Here is a 20,227-nt window from a genome sequence, read left to right on the forward strand (position 1 = left end):
GCTCATTTCTGTTGAATTGCTCTGTGTAATACTGGCGTCCCATCAGCACAAAGATCACAGTTGTTTAGATGCTATATCAGCTGATGACTTGTTTCCTACCAGTAATTCTCAGTGAAATTGAAGTTTGAGCTGAATAGCTTATTTAGTTTTTACAAGTGAACTCCAGTGAGCTCTTTGCCCCTGACAAAACAGACATGTTCAGCAGGAATTTTAAATGTGCGCGCACCCTTGAAAAGGACTCTTCAACCACCAGTACACGTCTAAGCAGTGCACAGGCAAATTGACAGCAAGTATAAAGAAGTTACAGTACCAGTTTTTTTATGACATTTTGTCAAGTGCACTATTTAATTTTGTTCAAACAAAACCTTTTCAGTGCTGTGGCACTGTTAAAAAGAAACTGACAGAGTTCTGAATTCCACCCCAATAATATGACAATTGAAAACCACAACATAAATACTCTGTGCACGATTAAGCCTGGATATAAAAAGGATGAAAAAAAAAGCTAATACCTTTGGAAAACCAGTTGATAAAAGGCTGAACTAATATTTTTAACCAAAACCAAGGTGCATTAATTAATGAGTCGCTGTGAAACATTCCCCTGACAAATGAATTAGTATGAAAAACAGCATTCAAAAACAATGAGGATGTCTCTCAAAGTAAAATACACACAAATAAAAAGTGTCTTCAGCACTGACACCTGGAAGCTGGTAGTCATTCCTTGGGCATATTATAGAGTCTTCAGGCATGAAGAACATGATGATGCAGAATCCAATGCTTCTTTGGGAATTAGGTTCTCCATAGCATCACATGCTTCCATCAGACCTCTATGTTGATTTTTGCGAAGCGGTAATGCAGAGAGGCAGGGTTGCGCAGCAGCACCATTCCTCTGTGTTCCATCGGCTGGTTGAGAAGGGTGTTGAGGAGACCAGCGACACTGACAAACCCCAGAGCCTCCCCGCAGCCCGCAGACAAGGAAAAGTCCCCCTGCGTAACCCAGCCTAGAGACACTCTGGAGCAGTGAGAGGTGATGCTCGGCAGAGGATCTGGCCACAGCCCAAAGATGAGATCTGTGGAGGACTCGGAAGATGATTGGGGATCTTCAGTAGAAGTGCTGAGTTTTGGTACAGAGGCAGAGGGAAGGTCCGAGCCCTTACCCTCAGTTTTATCAGTGGATGAAGAGGATGTAGCAGCTTTCTTGGAGCCTTTGTTTCTGCATTTGATTCTGCTTTTGAAGTGGTTTCTGTGCAGTGGCTCCTGGGGGCAGCTGCTGTCAGACTTCTTGCTCAGCAGCTTTAGGTCCTCTGGGACTGGCACACACACCATAGCATGGAGCTCTGGTTTACCCTTCGACAGCAAAGACAGACGCACCCACACCAGACTCATTCCATGCTCTGTGAGAAACAAGCTCACAGCTGAGGAGAGAGGCGGCACCTGGCCGACACGGCACGACCTCTGACCTTTAGATGTTGTGGGCCTGCACCAACCAGAGAGCAGCTTCAAAGACTTTCTGTTCCTGGGAAGCAAAGAAACAATGTGCACTTATAACAAGTGATGGGAATTGATATGAATGGTTAGATTTTCATGGGCTCCATTAGGCGCCCTGGGAGACATTCAATTTAGTAATTCTAATTATTTCTAATGCACAAACTAAAAGGCAGCTGATGAGCAGGGAAAATCACTCCAATTTCTTTCTCATAAAGTCAGTCATTACTCAAAGCTTGTGTGATGGTTTTATCGGAACAGATGCAACTTTCCCCCTCCACTAATCTCTGTGATGTATTGCAGCAATTTAAGGTTGGATGTACTCTGGGGATTCTCATCAGGGACATTATAGCCTGACGTTGTCAGACTCACAATTCTAGTCAGAATGTGAGTCTGAGACCGCTCCATTGGGCTGTGACTATGGGGCGTGCTTCAACTGACCAGGAAATAAAATTCCTCTTCGCTCAATTGGATAGACCTACAACCAATCAGAGCAACGTAGTATGTGATGTATGTTAAGCAACGCATTGTGAGTTATTTACTAACGCCGGGTTCACACAGGACGCAGAGCCAAGCCTTAAATAACAGCTGGCTCCCATCCACTCCCATGTTAAAACTTTGTGCGGGTCACACCGTAGGCTGAAGCTAGGCGCTGCGCCATGGCTGCCTCGCGCCGTGCAGCGATCGTTTCGGCGTCGAGTCTATTTTTTGCGCTTGACTCGAGTGTATCGCACCAGGAAACACACTGAAAAACAATTTTAAACTATATTGATGACATATTTTATATTATATAAATGATCAAATATGCATCTCATACTTTGAAGTCCCCTTTTGTTGTCCTGGAGTTTTAATTTGACCAATGACATTATTAAATGTCCCCCTCTGCCCATCCACTACAGCCACACAAGCAGTGATAAAGAGAGAGAGGGGGGCTACGAATTCTCCACATACAGTGCCTTGCATAAGTATTCACCCCCTTAGGACTTTTCTACATTTTGTCATGGTATAACCACAGATTAAAATTTATTTCATCGTGAGTTTATGTAATGGACCAACACAAAATAGTGCATCATTTGGAAGTGGGGGGGAATATTACATGGATTTCACAATTATTTACAAATAAAAATCTGAAAAGTGTTGAGTGCATATGTATTCACCCACTTTACTGTGAAACCCCTAACAAAGATCTGGTGCGACCAATTGCATTCACAAGTCACATTTGAAAGTCACATAATTAGTAAATAGGGTCCACCTGTCTGCAATTTAATCTCAGTATAAATAAACCTGTTCTGTGACGGACCAAGGAGCTCACCAAACAGGTCAGTGATAAAGTTGTGGAGAAATATGAAGCAGGGTTAGGTTATAAAAAAATATCCAGAGCTTTGAACATCTCTCTGAGCACCATAAAATCCATCATAAGAAAATGGAAAGAATATGGCACAACCGCAAACCTACCAAGAGGAGGCCGTCCACCCAAACTGAAGAGTTGGACAAGGAGAAAATTAATCAGAGAAGCAACCAGGAGGCCCATGGTTACTCTGGAGGAGTTGCAGAGATCCACAGCTGAGGTGGGAGAATCTGTCCACAGGACAACTATTAGTCGTCTACTCCACAAATCTGGCCTTTATGGAAGAGTGGCAAGAAGAAAGCCATTGTTGAAAGGGATCCATAAAAAATCCCGTTTGGAGTTTGCCAGAAGCCATGTGGGAGACACAGCAAACATGTGGAAGAAGATGCTCTGGTCAGATGAGACCAAAATTGAACTTTTTGGCCTCAATGCAAAATGCTATGTGTGGCGAAAACCCAACACTGCCCATCACCCTGAGCACACCATCCCAACAGTGAAACATGGTGGTGGTAGCATCATGCTGTGGGGATGCTTCTCTTCAGCAGGTACAGGGAAACTGGTCAGAATAGAGGGAAAGATGGATGGAGCCAAATACAGGGAAATCCTTGAAGAAAATCTGATTCAGTCTGCAAAAGACTTGGGACTGGGGCGGAGGTTCATCTTCCAGCAGGACAATGACCCTAAACATACAGCCAGAGCTACAAAGGAATGGTTTGGATTAAAGAATGTTAATGTCTTAAAATGGCCCAGTCAAAGCCCAGACCTCAATCCAATAGAGAATCTATGGCAAGACTTGAAGATTGCGGTTCACAGACGGTCTCCATCCAATCTGACTGAGCTTCATCTTTTTTGCCAAGAAGAATGGACAAACCTTTCCATCTCTAGATGTGCAAAGCTGGTAGAGACATACCCCAATAGACTTGCAGCTGTAATTGCAGCAAAAGGGGGTTCTACCAAGTATTGACACAGGGGGGTGAATACTTATGCACCCAACAGATGTCAACTTTTTTGTTCTCATTATTGTTTGTGTCACAATCAAATTTATTTTGCACCTCCAAAGTACTATGCATGTTTTGTTGATCAAACGGGAAAAAGTTTATTTAAGTGTATTTGAATTCCAGTTAGTAACAGTACATAATGGGAAAAAGTCCAAGGGGGGTGAATACATATGCAAGGCACTGTAGGCGGAGAATACTTGTAGTGGAGAATACGTAATTTACCCTCGACACCCGACATTTAACAGAGCAAACAGCGAAGTTCTTCAACATGGATGACATTAAATTAATAATTGAAGTGGAGAAGTGCAGTGAGTTGTATGATCCTCGGAACATGTTGTATAAAGACAACACCAAGAAAGACAAATGTTGGGACGCTGTTGCTTAATGTTGGAGCAACAAGTAAGTATATGCTTTTAATCTACTGGATCAACAGGTGATATTATTAGCGCTGCCCTGCGGTTCAGCGTCGCTTCAGTGTCCGGTGTGAACAACCAAGCGCCGGCACGATAGGGATTAGCGCGGTGCTTTGGTGTCGCCTCCACGTTCTCCATTCCTCTTTCAAAATGAATGCGCTGTCGATGTCTTCTAAAACAGACTCAATGGCAGCATCTACACATTTGAGCTCTCCAGCGGCAGGCATGTTTGTTGAAAACAAATTCAACCCAAGGGCACTTTGATGACGTGGTTGATTACGTAACCGTTGTTCATCTGTCCATCATCGTATAAAGCCCACCCTGACAATCTGATTGGCCCGGTCGGGCATAATTTCTCCCCAACGGAGCGACTCCAGACCGAACTTCCCGACCTCAAATGTTGTGGGCGGGGCTAAGTTCGTCTGGCATCCAGGCTAGGGACATTATGATGAAAAGGAGGAAGACTAGCAAAGTGCCATATATCAAGCTTGTCAAAAGCTGCACTGGGCTCTTTAATAAAAAGAGGAAAGAAGTGATGATTAGAGGCCAAAATATCTAAATATCTAAAGGGACCCCAGTGTAAACCTGCTGTGGGTGTGTGTTTGATTCAACACTAAGTTCACATGAAACAAAATAGGAAGATAGAAAAATAATAAATCTTCAGTCTAAAATAGTTAAAAGAAAACATTCACCTCAGTACAGTTATGCAGCTCTGGGTCTTTGTCACAGTGAGATGTGATGTCATCTCTTCCTCCATAACTGTGTCTGTGTTTGTTGTGGTTTGGGTCTGTTCGTCTCTTTTCTCCTCCACTCTTCCTTCCTTTGTGATAAGCTCCCACTCTTCGGCCAGCTGTTGCCACGGGCAACGGAACGGGGCCAGACATCCATGTTTAACGAAATTGGTCCTTTTGGCAGGTGGCCGCCTACAGAAGAGGTCGGAAGGTCAGACCCTTGTCAAACTGTTGGGGCAACAGTGCCAATTTATCCATCAAATCAGGACTGCTGAGCAGCGCTTAGTAGAAGACTTGCAGTCTGCAGCTGTATAACCATCTCGTCTGCCTGGTGAGAACGATCTCCATATTGGAAATGAACTGGGTACAGAGCTTCCCTCAATCAAAGCCTCTAACTGACAGGGACATGACAATCTGACAATCACACCCAGTAGTTTGACTGAATAACATACTTTCCTTTCACACAGTAACAGTCCCCAACAACGCATGTTTCAATCAGAGCCTCATCGTCACATTTCTTTTTTTATTTAACAACTTGGCTCCCTTGACTTTAAGTTTGCTTCTGCTAAACTCAGCTTCAGTTTTTAGCTGACCTCTTGAACTTGTCCAGGAGCTCGGTCTCTTGCTCTTCCTGAAAACGAATGCCTGCTGGACAGTCTGGGTAATCATGGGGGAAGTGAGGGGTTCCTTTATTCTGAGAGTGTTTCAGACTCATATTCAGCCCACCGATTCGAACCCCTCTGTACACCTGGTTAGGGGAGAAATAAATAAAGAGGACAAATAAATCAAACCTGAAAGCTTCCAGTATGACATTAAAAAGGTACTTTTGAGTCATGAAAGTTACATAGTATAAACTCCTGATCAAAATCTTAAGACCAGTTAGAAAATTGCATGAATTTGCATTTTGCACTGTTGGATCTTAGGAAGGTTCTAAGTAGAGCTTCAAAATGCAAAAAGAAGAAATGGGAACAAGAGACCAAAAGTTGTGAGCAGGCAATTTATTGAAAACAACAATTTAACTCAAATAGGCTGTTCATCAGCTGATCAAAGGTTTAAGACCACAGCCTTTAAAAGCCAAAATCTGTGCAAAAATGTGGATTCCATGTCATTTCCTGTCAAGTAATCACACTGTGAAGATCTCTTGATGGCAAAGGCAAAAAAGCTCACCGTCTTTGAACGTGGTAGGATTGTTGAACTGCATAAACAAGGCCTCTCACAACGTGCCATCGCTGCTGAGGTTGGACGCAGTAAGACAGTCATTTTGCATTTCTTAAAGATCCTCAGGGTTATGGAACAAAAAAATCAAGTGGTAGACCCAAAAAAATCTCAGCGGCGCTGAGCCGGAGGATCCGAATGGCTGTCCGTCAAGACACGGGACGATCCTCGTCCCAAATTAAGGCCATTACTGGTGCTGACTGCAGCCCAATAACCATCAGGCGGCATCTGCGAAGGAAGGGCTTCAAAAACAAGAAACATCTTCAAAGCCCACGTCTCCTTCAACGCCACAAAATTGCCCGTTTAGACTTTGCAAGGGAGCACCAAACATGGGACATTCAAAAGGTGGAAGAAAGTTTTATTCTCTGACGAGAAAAAATTTAATCTTGATGGTCCTGATGGCTTCCAACGTTACTTGCATGACAAGGAGATGCCACCTGAGATGTTTTCTACGTGGCACAGTGGAGGGGGCACCATCATGATCTGGGGTGCTTTTTACTTCAATGGAACAATGGAGCTCCAGGTTGTGAAGGGGCGTCAAACAGCAGCTGGCTATGTGGAGATGTTGCAGCGGGCATCCCTCAAGACTGAGGGCCCTCGTCTGTGTGGTAACGACTGGGTTTTTCAGCAGGACAACGCTCCAATTCAAAATGCCCGTCTGACCAAGACTTTTTTCCAGGAGAATAACATCACTCTTCTGGACCATCCTGCGTGTTCCCCTGATCTTAATCCAATTGAGAATATTTGGGGATGGATGGCAAGGGAAGTTTACAAAAATGGACTTCAGTTCCAGACAGTGGATGCCCTTCGTGAAACCATCTTCACCACTTCGCACAACATTCGCACTAGCCTTTTGGAAACCCTTGCATCAAGCATGCCAAAACGAATTTTTGAAGTGATCAAAAATAATGGTGCAGCTACTCATTACTGAGTCAGTTTTCGACACTTGTTTTAGGAGGTTTTTTTTTAGCTCTGGTCTTAAACTTTTGATCAGCTGATGAACAGCCTACTTCAGTTAAATTGTTGTTTTCAATAAATTGCCTGCTCACAACTTTTGGTCTCTTGTTCCCATTTCTTCTTTTTGCATTTTGGACCTGGAGCTCCATTGTTCCATTGAAGTAAAAAGCACCCCAGATCATGATGGTGCCCCCTCCACTGTGCCGCGTAGAAAACATCTCAGGTGGCATCTCCTTGTCATGCAAGTAACGTTGGAAGCCATCAGGACCATCAAGATTAAATTTTTTCTCGTCAGAGAATAAAACTTTCTTCCACCTTTTGAATGTCCCATGTTTGGTGCTCCCTTGCAAAGTCTAAACGGGCAATTTTGTGGCGTTGAAGGAGACGTGGGCTTTGAAGATGTTTCTTGTTTTTGAAGCCCTTCCTTCGCAGATGCCGCCTGATGGTTATTGGGCTGCAGTCAGCACCAGTAATGGCCTTAATTTGGGACGAGGATCGTCCCGTGTCTTGACGGACAGCCATTCGGATCCTCCGGCTCAGCGCCGCTGAGATTTTTTTGGGTCTACCACTTGATTTTTTTGTTCCATAACCCTGAGGATCTTTAAGAAATGCAAAATGACTGTCTTACTGCGTCCAACCTCAGCAGCGATGGCACGTTGTGAGAGGCCTTGTTTATGCAGTTCAACAATCCTACCACGTTCAAAGACGGTGAGCTTTTTTGCCTTTGCCATCAAGAGATCTTCACAGTGTGATTACTTGACAGGAAATGACATGGAATCCACATTTTTGCACAGATTTTGGCTTTTAAAGGCTGTGGTCTTAAACCTTTGATCAGCTGATGAACAGCCTATTTGAGTTAAATTGTTGTTTTCAATAAATTGCCTGCTCACAACTTTTGGTCTCTTGTTCCCATTTCTTCTTTTTGCATTTTGAAGCTCTACTTAGAACCTTCCTAAGATCCAACAGTGCAAAATGCAAATTCATGCAATTTTCTAACTGGTCTTAAGATTTTGATCAGGAGTGTATGTACAGGCATCCACATAGCACCTGTTTAAAAAAATCCACATTTCACTTCATTTGAATTGTTTCAACATTTGGACTAGATGTAGTGGACAATGTACTAAATGGAAGAACTTTGTTAGTATACACATCCAAGATGCAAAGGAAACAGGGAATCTTATCTCCGCAAATCACTGTTGTAAAAACTAAAATTGCTCCGAGTCCTTGCCGAACCTGAGCCAAAACAAAAGTCTGTTTCAGTCAAATGAAAGAACTGTCCTTGCTACCTACCAGTGGAATCCAGAATGCCATGCCCCAGCCTTTAGGAAGCAGCAGGTCCCATCCAGCACCCCAGGAGGTCATTTCATGTCCCACCTGCTTGCCAGGCTGGTGAACCAGGAGGATGGGGACTCTACCCTGTAGGGGAGTGGGGCTCAGCCTGGAGCCCGGCACCAGCACCTCGCTTCTCTTATGGTTCAACTCCTGTAGATCAAACACAGGGTTAGAATAACGTTTTAGATTATCCAAGATTTCAAAAAATACAGGAGCTGGCTTAAATATGAAAGAATGATTACTGAATAATTACTGAACAACTCTGGCATTAAGAAAAGACAATGCACCTGCTCTGACATCTTGTTATCAGTGACGTTGTCTCGCACAGACTGCTCCCACAAGAAACTCTGACAACAGTGTTCTGGTACTCCTCGCAAAACAAGCTCTTTCATCCTCTCCTCGTCCACATCTGGAAGAAGCACATAACACAAACACATGGCATGCTGCTGTATGACCAAAATCAGTAACATCACTGACATATGAAGTTCTCTAATGATTAATAACCCAAAATCCAAATGAAACTAAAACTCTTCCTGCAGTGGAAAGAACAACTTGCTCTACTACAGTGTTAATTTTGGCAGCTATTTTTGATTTAGTCTTAGTCTTAGTCTTTTGACGAAAATGCATTTTAGTTTTAGTCACTTTAGTCAGCTTTAGTCATTTTTATCCTTCTTAGTTGTAGTCTAGTTTTAGTCGACTAAAACAAATTACATTTTAGTCTAGTTTTAGTCGACGAAAACAAATTCCATTTTAGTCTAGTTTTAGTCACATTTAGTCATTTTTATCCTTCTTAGTTTTAGTCTAGTTTTAGTCACATTTAATAGCCACATTAAACTCCTTTTCTATAAAAACATATAGCTGCAGCCTAATAGCTTAAAAATATATATTTAGTTTTAAATGTGAAAACAAAAAGGGAGAGCAGGTCAGACTGGAGCCGGACACAGAAACTGAACATCGGTACAAACCAACTGCAGCTTCTGCTCTGATGAAGAAGCTGAAGGGCTGATCTCTGAGCAGCTGAGACCAGAGAAACTCTTTGTTTTCACTGTTTCCATAGTTAAGAAGCAGTCGGTCACTGAGAGGCTGCTCCACGAGAACGTGCTCTGCTTTCACTGTGTCTCTCTGAGCGAGTGCGCAGGGCGGGGGGGCGGAGCTACGGACTGGAGCGCTATCTGGGGCGCACACACACACAGACACACACAGAAACACTCACTCGCCCGCTCCTGATACTTCATGACAGCCTGACCAGATGATGTTTTAAAAATTATTGTGACTTAGTCATCCACCAACATTTTCGTCTCGTCTCGTCAACGAAAATTAAAATAAATTTCGTCATAGTTGTTATTTTCAAAGATTCGTTTTCGTTACGTCTTCGTCTCGTCTTCGTCACGGAAAAAAGGGTAGTTAACGAATATATTTCGTCATCGTCTTCGTCAACGAAATTAACACTGCTCTACTAGCACCTCATTCTCATATTATTTACCAACAATACCCCTAATGGAGTAGTCATTCTTTGCAAGAAAGGATTGTTGAGATGTAAAATATGCATCCTGTAGATACAATACCCATGCATTCTTTATCACAGAAAAAAAATACATGTGTGCTAGATTTTATCGTGTGAAATGGTTAAGGTAATGGTTTTGTATTTATATAGCGCTTTTTAAGTCTTGATGGCCACTCAAAGCTCTTTACAGTACAGTTTTACATTCACCCATTCACACACACATTCATACAGTGCATCTATTCGCAGCACTTTGTTATTCTATGGGAGCCATTCAGAGTTCAGCATCTTGCCCAAGGACACTTCGGCATGCAGATGGGTCAGACTGGGGACCTTCAGGTTGGAGGACGACCACTCTACCCCTCAGCCATGGCCTTAATGAAGTCTATGGTGTCCGATAATCCGCTTAAAGAGTCTTTCAAAGTGTATTTAACGATTAATATGGAATATAATAAATAAATAGAATTTGTTATTCCATTAAAGGACATGAGGACAGCCCATATAGTAAGTGATTCTATTTTCTTATATACTTACGTGCAAATCGTAAGTATAAAACCCCCGAAATGGAAAAGGGTAACTCTGTAACCTGATTCTTGGAGCCATGGGATGAATTTGAAAAGGACTACAGGCTACTGAGTTACAGACTGTGAGAAGGCATGGGGTTGTATGTCATCCAGTAAGCAGATCAATAAAAAAAAACTACAGAGAAACTGAGGAAGAGACTATTTTACTTGGTTATTTTAAGCCATGATCATTTTATCCTGGCTGCAGATGCTGATCTTTTGAATATCAAATTTAAAGCAGTACCTTTATATTTTCATAGGGTTGCCCAGTTAGTGAATAGCTTCCCTTCGAAGGCATCAACCCTTTTACAAACAACCAGCTAAATAAATAAGGCTGTGTGTGAGCAATGACATAGCACCAGACAATACTGCCTATGGTATCATCACTGACATAACACTTTCAAGATCACTGTGATGGTAAAACCAGTGAATCAGCTGCTGAGAGTCCCTGAGGCTGTGTTTGGAGTACAGGGTCCTGCCAGGATTCGAACCTAGAACATCTGCATGGCCAGGCAGAGGCCCCCCGGAGCTCAGAACCAGATGTGCACTCACTGAAACAACCTCAGGAAAGGATGCAACAGATGGATTCTTGGCTTACCAATACATGTGATATTAAATAGTTAGCCTTATTCTGGCATATAGTGTATGCAAGGGAATATTACATCCATCTGCACACCATATGACATACAAGACCACGTTAGGAAACAGAGCATGATAGAATAATTATAGAATGATTCAAGTCTTTGAAAAAAATCTGTAAATTGTATGTCCTTGAATAATCTCCAACTGTAAAGCAACTGCCCAGATCTCTACCTGTCTGGTTGGTCAGATTTTACCTTGTGTTGACTCTACACAGGGCAAAGCTTTAACCTTCTTGGTGGGTAAAGTCAGCCTGGGGTCATCTACAGTCAGACCCAGCACTGTGCCTGAGGGGAGCTCTCCAGTTGAATAGATGTCTGGGTGAATTGAAACATTCACTGTTAGATATATATACATGTCAGATGTTACAATTTTAATCCAGAGATACTAAAATAATATTTAATTCACACTGAGAAATAATAATAAACCTTTCAGTATATGAAAGATGTCAGCTTGTTGTTGATGCAGATTCATCTTGCTTTCATCTTTGCAGTGCTCAGGCCACCAAAGGGAGGATGGCTGGGATTTATTAATTTCCTTAAGAGAAGAATAAAGAAAAACACACTTATAGGTTGGAAATACATATATATCTAAGGCTCTCTGATTTCACATTGAAAACACCAAAATCCTTACATCACAGACTGAAGCAGCTTCCAAAGTTTCTGCTAGAACAGAATGGGACTGTGGTCCAATCAGGCGATAGCGTACAATCTCCATTGTGAGATCACTGAAAGAAATTCACAAGTGAAATACAAACACTGCAAATAAAACAGAAATTCATATGTTGTGCTCAGTTTGTACCTGAATCAAACCTGTAAATAATACTGACTTTATGACTATTCCAGTTGAGCTGGACCTCCATGTGACCGGGGTGATGGGAGATCTAGTTCCATCTCCCAGGATCTTTTTGGCAGGAGGTTCACTGGCATCCTTACAGTTCCGCTTTCTCTTGGTCCTGAGGGTCTGTGTGGCCTCAGGGGCCTTTTCAGATTGAAGCTCTGGTTCTAGGCTGGGGACAACCTCAGCAGGTGTAACCACAGGCACAACTGGAGGGACGACAGCCTCAAAACACTGACACACCCCTTGTAATTCAGAGAGAAGGTCCTGGAAGGAGTGTACAGTATAAGTCAAGAACCTTGTTTCTCCACTAACTAATATTTTCCAAAAATCTATCTGTCATTTGCATAATATATACACGCATGCATGAGTCAACAGCGATTATTCAGACCTTTAAAAAGCCTGCATACCTGTTTAATAGAGGGATGAGCCCAGATCCACAGCTGTCTGTGAGTTGAGCCCTGTGTACGGGGTCTCCAGAGAAAGGTAACAGGGCCCAATGGCTGCGAGGGGTAAAGTCCCGCTCTGTACACCACCACACTGCCCTGTCTTCGCCCTGATATACACAGTGCTGCGGCAAATGTAGGACCTGAAAACACACACCACCACCAAGAGTTTCTTGCTTAGTATTGAGATCATTATTTTCTCTCAAATATAAGAGAAATAAAGCTGGGTAAAACACAAATTATAAACATGATTATTTGTACATACAGTGGGGGAAGGGAGACCTGATCACATGTTGTCACAGGAGACACATTAAAGGATGGATGTTAATACTAGCTCTGAACAAGGCAATATTTTTTTAATTCAAACACAGTAGGTCTCTTATTGCTTGGATCTACTAGATTCATTTTTTGGTAGAATTTTTGTCCTTAACAAACTTTTTTTCTGCTTTTCTCTCACTACCTCTATTTCACTGCTAGTTTTGTGCTACTCTAAATCCCATGAGGAGATGTTGTCATTGGTTGAGCAAGAAAGTAGTAGTGCTTGTTTTGTAGTGCAGCTAAACTCCCTAAATAAAGGCAGTAGCATGGTTGTATTTAGATATTAGATTGCCTGTGGGTCTGAATCAAGATCAGGATGTTAATGTGATCAATCGTGCAGCCTTACAAATTAAATCAAAGAGGAAGAGTGCTTGAGGGAAAATATTCTCCTGGTAATTTTGAAGTGTGGAGGGGAAGAAAGACAAAATAACATGTATTAGCAATTGGGCAGTATACTTACCAGCTTCCTTGCTTGTCAGTTGTGACAGACATGCCAGCAGATTGTCTTCCTCTCCCTGAAGCTCTATGCAGCAGTGATATGTAAGGTCCTGAGAGGACAGAACCAGAAGGTTTAAGATGAGTTTATTTGAGATGAGTTTATTTGAGATATTGAATATCCCTTAAAGGGCCCAAATTGTATCCCTTTCTGGGATTACACTTTAGGTATTGGTACCCCTAAGATGATATATCATTGGTTTATACTGCAATGTGTATTTCCATGTCCTCTCTACTGCCCTTCTCCGGAGCTGCAGACAGAACAGGCTGTTTTGCCTGCCACTTGAGCCACTCCATTAACTTGATACAGCCATAGAAGACCATTCACATATTTACAGTCGGTTACAACAGGATGTTGCTGAACAGTAAGTTACACTGTCCTCTTGTTTGTTCAAGTTTTAGCAGGACAGTGGGCCAATGTATGAGTAACGTCCCGAGTTACAGTACGGAGTTTCACAACATAGTTCAAATAAGGAGTTTAAATACAGAGTTTCAGAGCACACCGACAAGAAACAGCAGAAGAAATAAAGCGTAACCGCTGTTCTTGAACATTAACGTAGGAGGAATGTGCACGGACAAATTTGCTTCCTTGCATCCCTCCACTTTCCACTGTTTCTTCAGTGTTGTTTGTTGTGGTTAGCCTGTGGTAGTTAACAAGCTGCTAGCTCAGCAATATGTCTGCATGGTGTCACGTTCGGTGTGGATGGGTGGTGGGTTCGGACGCTGGACTGTTACCGGGTGGGTGGGATCCCGAATGACAGATAGGAAGTAGGAAACGAGACGTTTTGATAATATATTTCTTAGAATGGACTGAGAGAAAAAGTCTGCGAAGTGACTGTTTTCATTGTTTTCATACTTTGAGGGTCCCTATTGACCCCCTTCAAGTAATTGTAGATAGTAAAAGCCCAGAAAATGTACATCACACAATATGGGCCCTTTAAATACAATCCTAAATATGTGAAGCAAGGAATGTTTGTGTGGTCACCTGCAGCAAACAGTGGGTGCTCATGGCTCTATAGCACGGGCGGTAACATTTGTACGTGGGTCTGTCCCCGAGGCAGTATCCCCACTTTTTAACCACGTGGAAGCGCTTGGCGTGCCAAATGTGCGTCTCCAGCCATATGTTCTTCCTCTGACGCCGGTTGAACTCAAGCAGCAGGTTTCCATGCCGGCGGCGCGCCTTACGGCTCTTGCTCTTTGTCTGTTCCTTCTTCTTCTTTGAGCCAGCCTGGAGGCTCTTCTCATGCTACAGGAGGAAGGAAACAAAATAAGTCATAAAGGTACTCAGAGGAGAACAGCCTTTGTGTATGAAACAAGACACGTTGAATGTGAGGTAAGACATTAGGATGCTACACATAAACATGTTCTTACCATTCTGTTGGCCACATCTCTCAGTCTGCGAGGGAGCCGCTTTACGCTGTGGCCCATGGCCCGTCTCCTCATGTGTTTAGGCAGGGCTCCAAACACATGGCAGCTGCCTGTTGTCCTGTTGACAGCTTTTAACATGGTTTTCACCTCTGCTGCCCTGGCCCTCGCAAAAGCCCCACCTGGGTAGGAGAGTGAAATTTGAGACACCATTAATCTGACTGACATTGATTTAAATTCATGAGCAATTTCATGATTTGTGTCTTTCATTTTGTGACTTTCTAAATTCTCAGATGAACAGAAGAAGAACAGAACAACTGCAGCACAGGAAAGTGAAAATATAATTATTAAGGAGAACATATTTGGTGGCATGCACTATAATGAATGATAAATTATGATCCCCTATAACCAGCAGACCAGTGTACAACCACTGGGTAGTGACAGTATTATGCAAATCCACTTCGGACAAGGTCTTTACCAGAGATGTACTTGGACATGTCTTTGGCGTAGACGGCTCCATCTTTCTGGTGTCCACGGACCCACCCATCCCGCTGGTGACGGTTCTTCTGCCTCTCTACAGGTAACTTCACGTCAGATGGATCATCACCTCCAGTTGCACCTTCACCTCCAGTTGCACCTTTGGGAAGATGATTATTTTACCATATAAGCAGCAGTACAGACAAATATGAATTTGCGTCCAATGCTAGATTAGGCATAAAAGACCTGGGGCTGTGACCCCTTAGGGGTGGTGTTGGTTTGATGATAGAGAAAAATAAAAGTGGAAATAGTAAGGGTCTTACAGTGGCACCTGTATTTATAGTTACATAATCATGTGGCCCTGTCTTTGAAGGCCTTTTCACACCTGAAGAAAAATAAAGCATGTGAAGCATCAGGTATCAGCTCTGACTAGCTCTAATTAAAACAGTAAGAGTGTAAATAAGCTATTGATTATTAATGATAGCAGCAACAGTTCATAGAGTAATTAAGTAATAATAGGTATTATATTTAATAATAATAGTTATCCTGCAGCTCTGGAGTCAGACATTCCTGCAGAGAGTTTTTAACTTGCTGTAATGGATAGTATACCAATAGGTGCTAAGATTCCTGAGGAACCTTTAACATTTAATGAAATCACATCCAAAGTCACTGATCAGGTGACTTTTGCTGACCCTATGAAACGTTGACTATGCAGCAGCACGGATTCTAGTGGAGAAATGGATGAGTTGCACAAAGGACACATCAAGAAACACAGTGAAGAGAGAAGGTACCAGTGTCCCGAGGGTCTCCTCCGTTCTGTGTGCTGCTCTCCACAGTCACGGGAGAGGACGGGTACTGCACACTGGCGGGCTGGTCCCTCAGCTTCTTCGCCCGCATCTTCACTTTAGCAGCGGACATTTCCTACAGGAGAGCACGTTTGAGACGTCAGCAAAAACACGTGTTGTTTGCCAAACGAAAGGCTGTCTTTCAGTGGCTGCATGAGTTGCCACCATGCCTGCTGCTAATGGCGGCTAGCACACCACGTCACGTTACTCCACGTAGAAGCGAAACGTTTCTTTAATGAACAAGATAAGAATAAAACATGTGAAAACAAATGACACTCATGTTAACGACATAACATATGTTCACCTATATGTTCAGGAACAGGACTGTATGTTCCGAAAAGGAGCCTCCTCTCTGTTGAACGCTACCATGTGAATTCCCTACACGCTGGCTGACGAGTGTTGGCTTCCGGATATGTGATGCTCATGGGGTTTGTAGTTTATCGGCGCAACGACATAAACGATATCCAGATCAAAAACTTAAACGTGTTTTCCATCTTAATCGTGTTATTTCTCCAGACACTTTGGTTCAATATGAGTGTGCAACACTTCTGTATACCTTCACTGGTGATAAAATGAAGAGAATAAAAAAGTAATTTGTGAGTCTTTAACATTACTTACGGTAAATCCGCCCTGACGTCCTCCAGTGATAGTAATTTGTGAGTCTTTAACATTACTTACGGTAAATCCGCCCTGACGTCCTCCAGTGATCCTCTCAACTCCTCCTCTCCTCACAACTTCACCCAGTTCAACACTGTCTGTGGTTGTGCTGCTGGCCTCAGGGAAATGGCTGCATTGATCAGGAGGATTATCAGCACATCCAGAGCTCCTGCTGCTATCTGCTCGTACAGGTGAGAAGAGCTGTGTGACCCAGCCATGTCAACAAAGCACGTTAAAGGCCCAGATAGATGGTAACATGTAGAGAGAGTGCTGGTGACCAAGTTTGACAGCATGATCACACAGTTGTGTTACATTATTTAACTCGCTGTTCCGTTCAGAGGCTGACATGTTGCTGGAGGTGGAGCAGTGGTCACCCAATGACATGAGCCTTTAGGCTCAGAGTGCAGCTGTCTGGATTGTAAAGACTGAAAGATTAAACCATTAAAGGTGAAGGTAAAGGTATCTACTGGCAGAAATTGAATATAAAATAAATAATGCTAGTGGTATTTTCACTAGTGTATTTCGTGTTAGTGTATGAACTGTTGTTTTCTTGACTGTAGAATGGGCCCTTTATATTTAAATCATGTATATTTACATCAGGAGGCCGACATGATTTTTACGGTAGAGCAGAGCGGACAAAATGAACACCTTTTGAGTTTTCATGACAACTGAAGACTACCACAGTTTCTATTGTCACGTCGACAAAAGGGGAGGGTGAGTTGAGGGGTATTCAGCTGCAACATGCAGCTTCTCCACTAGATATCAGTAAATTTTACACACCAAGCCTTTAAGATTAACAGCAGACTATACTCATAGTTTTCAGTTTTCTCCTATATATTTGAAACTTTAACTTCTAATGTTTGGTCAAATTGTATAGCTTCTGATTGGCAATGGGTGTTTTTTAAATAAAAATAATGATGATAAAAAATGTAACACAATTTCTTTCTCTTGCCCAAACTCAGTTCCTCATCTTTGGTAAATTTAAACTGTGTCCTCTTTCCTGGATTTACTATCTGCTTTCTACAAATGGCACTATTGTAATGTCAAGAATACTTTAAACCTTAAAGCAGCGTTTTAGTCTAATGGGGATACTAATTTGTGTGTGTGTGTAAATGTGAGTGTCTATCTGTGTCTGTCTGTGTGTGTGTGTGTGTGTGTGTGTGATTGAATGTGAGTGTCTGTCTGTGTCTGTCTGTGTGTGTGTGTTTGTGTGTGTGTCTGTGTGTGTGTTCCAGCCAAGCAGTGGTGGTAGATCGGACAGTGTACATCTCGGGACAGCTGGGGATGGATCCTGCCAGTTGTCAGTTGGTGGAAGGTTGTGTTCAGGCTCAGACCAGACAGGTGACCCTTCACAAAACCAACCAGGAAACTGTAGAGCACATTACTAAATTTAGTTTTTCACCACTGTAAAGATGATAATAATGTGATTGCTTGGTCACTTGAAGTATGTTCAATTATTCTCTCCATCCATTAAGATGGTACGACAATATGACTACACACAGTATGTAACTTTAACTTATTATTGGAAAGCTCAGGGATTTTAACCTCGCTTTACAGAACATATAATTTCCATTTTTGTACTACTTCTTTTATAAATGGCACAACAAAATAAAAGCTTGAAGAGCAAAGCACCTATACTAAAACAACTTTTCCCCCAGGCTCTTGAAAATATGGATGAAATCCTTAAAGCTGCTGGCTGCGGTTATGAGAATGGTGAGAAAAAACTATCTTTCTCAGAAGTTTTATATTTTAAGTGACTTATAAAATTGCTTCATAGGAAAACTTTAACTTCTGACTGAACATCAAATCTTTCCTTCCTGCAGTTGTCAAAACCACAGTGCTCCTTGCTGACATGAACGACTTCACTAATGTCAACAATGTTTACAAGCAGTGTAAGTATGGTGGATTCATTTAATGTCATGCATATTATCTTTGCTAGTTTTTCACTGCTTACATGTCGTTTTGACTCTGATCATTATTCCTAGTCTAAACCTTGCCATGATCATGATCGCTACCACAAGCAAAGCTTCATCACTTAGAGTGTACTGTCTAGACTTTGCCACTGGGTGTCAGGCTAATCTAGATGCACTGCATGATCTAGATGTGGTGGACCTCATTACTGAGTAGGTGACATTTCTTATGTTGTTTTGGACACAGACCCTGTTCACTGCCTTTGTACATACTGAAAACTTAAAGATACTACCACTTTCTCCTATGAGGTGGAAGTCTGGTTGAGCTATGGTGGATTTACACGTCACCTAAATGTTTCAAACCAGTAAGAATGACAAATCTTTAAATTCTGCTACAGGTTCAGCACAACTAAGAAGAGAAGGATCAGAGACATTGTCAGTATGCGTTGTACATGACCTTTGAATAGATGCAGTGAAACAAATGCAGTGACACATTCAAACTGTGTGCTGGACTCTTACTGTATGTAGTTATCCTTTGATTGCACACACATTTCCCAGAAATCTTTTTATCATCATATGTCACATAATGTGGTTGTTTTTGATTTTGAATATGAGTTGCCCAATTACTCCCTCCACAAACAAGGTTATGTGTTCATTGCTGTTTGTTTGTCTGTTAGCAGGATTACATAAACTACTGAACTGATTCCATAGAAATTTTAATGGTAGGGTATGGACCAAGAGCGTGTTCACCTTTCAAGCGGTTTCCCATTAAGGGAGTTAATCCAGGATTTTTTCTTCTCTCTTTAGCTTTGTTAGTGTGTATTTTGATTTGATTTGTGAACTTCTGAAGAGATTATCCAGATGGTTATTAGTCTGTAGTTACACACTTTTTTCTGGTCTTGATGACCACTCAAAGCACTTTACATTACAGGTTTTAGCAATTTATACAAAGCATGTATTTAAATATCTGGCATATTAAGAATTAATACGACGAGTGCTTGCTTGCACACACTGATGGACAATGGAACAAACAAATTTTTCTTTTACAAAACGGTTTGTTTTATATCAGTTTGTAAGAGAAAGAGCCAAAATAAACTTTTTATTATACGGGTTGCTGATGATTATACATTTACATCAGAGGGGGACAACACTGGCTAGTTCTTGAAAGAATCATGTGTCACTCACTTAACCTTGTCATTTTCTGTGCTGCTTTCGCTAGTCTTCAGCAGTAACTACCCAGCCAGAGCTGCCTACCAGGTTGCTGCACTCCCGAGAGTATGTTATGTTTTTTAAGGATTTAAAGCTCTTTTCATTTGGTTTTCTTTCTTGTGAATTCAACCAAACCCAAAGCTGTGTTTTTTTCTCCCTGTCTCTCTTTGTAGGGTGGACTGGTTGAGATTGAAGCAATTGCTGTTTTGGGCCCTCTGTCCACTGTTTCCTAACAAAAAATTAAAAAGAAATCTGGAAATCCTACAATGATAAAAATACATGTGCCTTGCTTTGTAGACCAACCAATGGAATTGATAAGACATCAATCTTGTATAGCATGTTCATACTAGTATACATCATTTTTATTATAGATCAATATTATGTATTGTTGTCACAAATAAATGTGTGCCGTGGGTCACATTGCAGACTATATGCAGTCAGGCTCATTGCTGTATTGATCTTCTCAGGCAGCATGTGTCATCACGAGCT

At 42.0% G+C, this 20,227-nt stretch overlaps 2 protein-coding genes across 3 annotated transcripts; one reads left to right on the forward strand and one right to left on the reverse strand.

Annotated features, from left to right (window-relative positions):
• Positions 1 to 313: 313 nt before the first annotated feature.
• pop1 (POP1 homolog, ribonuclease P/MRP subunit) lies at positions 314 to 16,358 on the reverse strand. Its single transcript, XM_062399152.1, has 16 exons — positions 16,267 to 16,358; positions 15,909 to 16,038; positions 15,119 to 15,277; positions 14,647 to 14,822; positions 14,261 to 14,521; positions 13,241 to 13,328; positions 12,427 to 12,605; positions 12,009 to 12,283; positions 11,813 to 11,906; positions 11,608 to 11,716; positions 11,377 to 11,496; positions 8,764 to 8,885; positions 8,435 to 8,626; positions 5,566 to 5,720; positions 4,934 to 5,164; positions 314 to 1,513 (listed from the first exon to the last, which is right to left on the reverse strand). Exons 2-16 carry the CDS (start codon positions 16,033 to 16,035, stop codon positions 817 to 819), a joined length of 2,985 nt encoding a protein of 994 aa, XP_062255136.1. The 5' UTR covers positions 16,036 to 16,038; positions 16,267 to 16,358; the 3' UTR covers positions 314 to 816.
• Positions 16,359 to 16,701: 343 nt separating this feature from the next.
• LOC133964923 (2-iminobutanoate/2-iminopropanoate deaminase-like) lies at positions 16,702 to 20,168 on the forward strand. 2 transcript variants are annotated; one of them, XM_062399252.1, is made up of 6 exons: positions 16,702 to 16,810; positions 17,855 to 17,960; positions 18,278 to 18,332; positions 18,443 to 18,511; positions 19,749 to 19,804; positions 19,912 to 20,168. In XM_062399252.1, the coding sequence occupies exons 1-6, from the start codon at positions 16,746 to 16,748 to the stop codon at positions 19,969 to 19,971; spliced, it is 411 nt and encodes a 136-aa protein (XP_062255236.1). In that variant the 5' UTR covers positions 16,702 to 16,745; the 3' UTR covers positions 19,972 to 20,168. The 2 variants fall into 2 exon arrangements, with proteins under 2 accessions (XP_062255236.1, XP_062255237.1); XM_062399253.1 differs by lacking the exons at positions 19,749 to 19,804; positions 19,912 to 20,168 and adding an exon at positions 18,928 to 19,742.
• Positions 20,169 to 20,227: the final 59 nt, after the last annotated feature.

Source organism: Platichthys flesus, chromosome 11, assembly GCF_949316205.1.
Source record: "Platichthys flesus chromosome 11, fPlaFle2.1, whole genome shotgun sequence".
In the NCBI taxonomy this organism is placed as follows: Eukaryota; Metazoa; Chordata; class Actinopteri; order Pleuronectiformes; family Pleuronectidae; genus Platichthys; species Platichthys flesus.